Genomic DNA, 1,439 nt, shown 5'->3' with positions numbered 1-1,439 from the left:
ACGGAATACCACGGCACTGATGCGCACTCACTTCAAGCGCTCCGCAAGCTGTGTGTGATCTGGAGGGCCGGATGCTGCCGCGGTGCGGGATCTGCGAAATGTTCCAGTGATGTCTGGCAGTTGCGGGCAGTGGCCCTCCTCCGGAGGTGAGCGGGCTACAGGGCGAAGGCGCCCTTTGGGTCGCGCTGGGGCCTTTGCACCGGCTCCATCTGCTCTGATCGTCGGCATTATCTTCTATATGGCCAGCGCTTCTCGCCGCAGCCGGCGCGTGGCAAGGCGCCAGGCGGGTGTCATTTCGCAGGGCCTCAACAGGGAGCCAGACTTCCGGGTCATGCTCTTATGTAACGCAGGGGTTGGACAAAGGCGCCGTTATCCGTCGTTCGAGGGCGACCGCGGGGCTGAGGGAGTCGGGTCGCCTTCAAAGCCGGGCATGCGGCACGCTGCGTCGCTGTCGCAAATCCCGCCGCAGCTTGACGGTGGCTGGCCTGGCAGCGCATCCCGCTCGCCCAGGTGCGCAGCAGCGCGCGGCGGCCAGTGGCTTGCGGCCGGGCGCGCGCGGCCGCTTCCGCCAGCGGCCCGGGCACGCCCACAGCCGTGCTGGCACCGTGGCCGGGCCGGCCCCGCTCCCGCTGCCGCAACTACGCGGCCGCTGCCTCAGCCCCCGCCGCGCGGCCTCCGGGGCGCGACCAATACAACCTCTGCCCTGCAGGCCCCACGAGGTGTACACAGCAGCAGTGGCTGAGCTGGCAGAGGCGGACGCCCTGCGTACGCCGCCCCCGAAGGTGCGCACGCAGGCGACGCGCCGCGGGCGCTGCGGGCCCCACGGCCACTGCGCGACGCACGACATAGAGCCAGGGGCTTTGCGCTTGCTTGATAAACGTCGCAGCGGCGAGTATAGTTGAGCACAAGTGGCCATGCCCCGGGTAGCCGAGCAACTGCCGCCCCTGCCGCCCCATCCGCAGCTCAAGTCCGCCGCGGACTGCGGGTCAGGGGCCGCGCCCGGCGGCGGCGGCGGCAGCGCGCCCGGCAGCCGCCCGGGCTCGCCGCTGCGGCGCGCGCGCTCGAACCTCGCGCCCGGCTCCCTCAGCCCGATCCTCTGCCACAGTGCCCCCGTGTCGCCGAAGACGTCGATTCTGGTGAACGGCGGCGCGGCCAAGCACATGCTCTTCAAGGAGCACACATGCAGTAGCCTGCGGCCCTCTGACGACGCGTCAGCGTCAGCTGGCGGCGCAACCGCCTGTGCAGGTGCTTGCGTCGCGGCGTGTGGGGGCGGCGGCGGCGGCGGCGGCGGCGCTGCACATGCGCGCCCCAACACGCCGTCAACGCCCACAGCTGCGGCAGCAGCGCAGCACCCCCCGCAGCAACCGCAGCCGCAGCTGCCGCACCCGCCCAGCGCGCCACAGGCGGGCGGTGCTCAGCAGCCGGGCGCGCAGCAGCAC

General features: G+C 72.1%; 1 protein-coding gene across 1 annotated transcript in view; it reads left to right on the top strand.

Annotated features, from left to right (window-relative positions):
• Positions 1-238: 238 nt before the first annotated feature.
• MNEG_11250 (hypothetical protein) overlaps positions 239-1,439 on the top strand; it is a gene marked incomplete at both ends in the record, with an annotated part of 4,904 nt that continues 3,703 nt past the window's right edge. Inside the window, 3 exons of the mRNA XM_014040277.1 lie at positions 239-510; positions 710-782; positions 963-1,245. Coding sequence (XP_013895731.1) covers positions 239-510; positions 710-782; positions 963-1,245 — 628 coding nt within the window. The remainder of the gene's footprint in view (positions 511-709; positions 783-962; positions 1,246-1,439) is intronic.

This window comes from Monoraphidium neglectum, assembly GCF_000611645.1.
Source record: "Monoraphidium neglectum strain SAG 48.87 unplaced genomic scaffold scaffold02658, whole genome shotgun sequence".
NCBI classification, from domain to species: domain Eukaryota; kingdom Viridiplantae; phylum Chlorophyta; class Chlorophyceae; order Sphaeropleales; family Selenastraceae; genus Monoraphidium; species Monoraphidium neglectum.
This window is presented reverse-complemented; position numbering and strand designations above follow the sequence as displayed.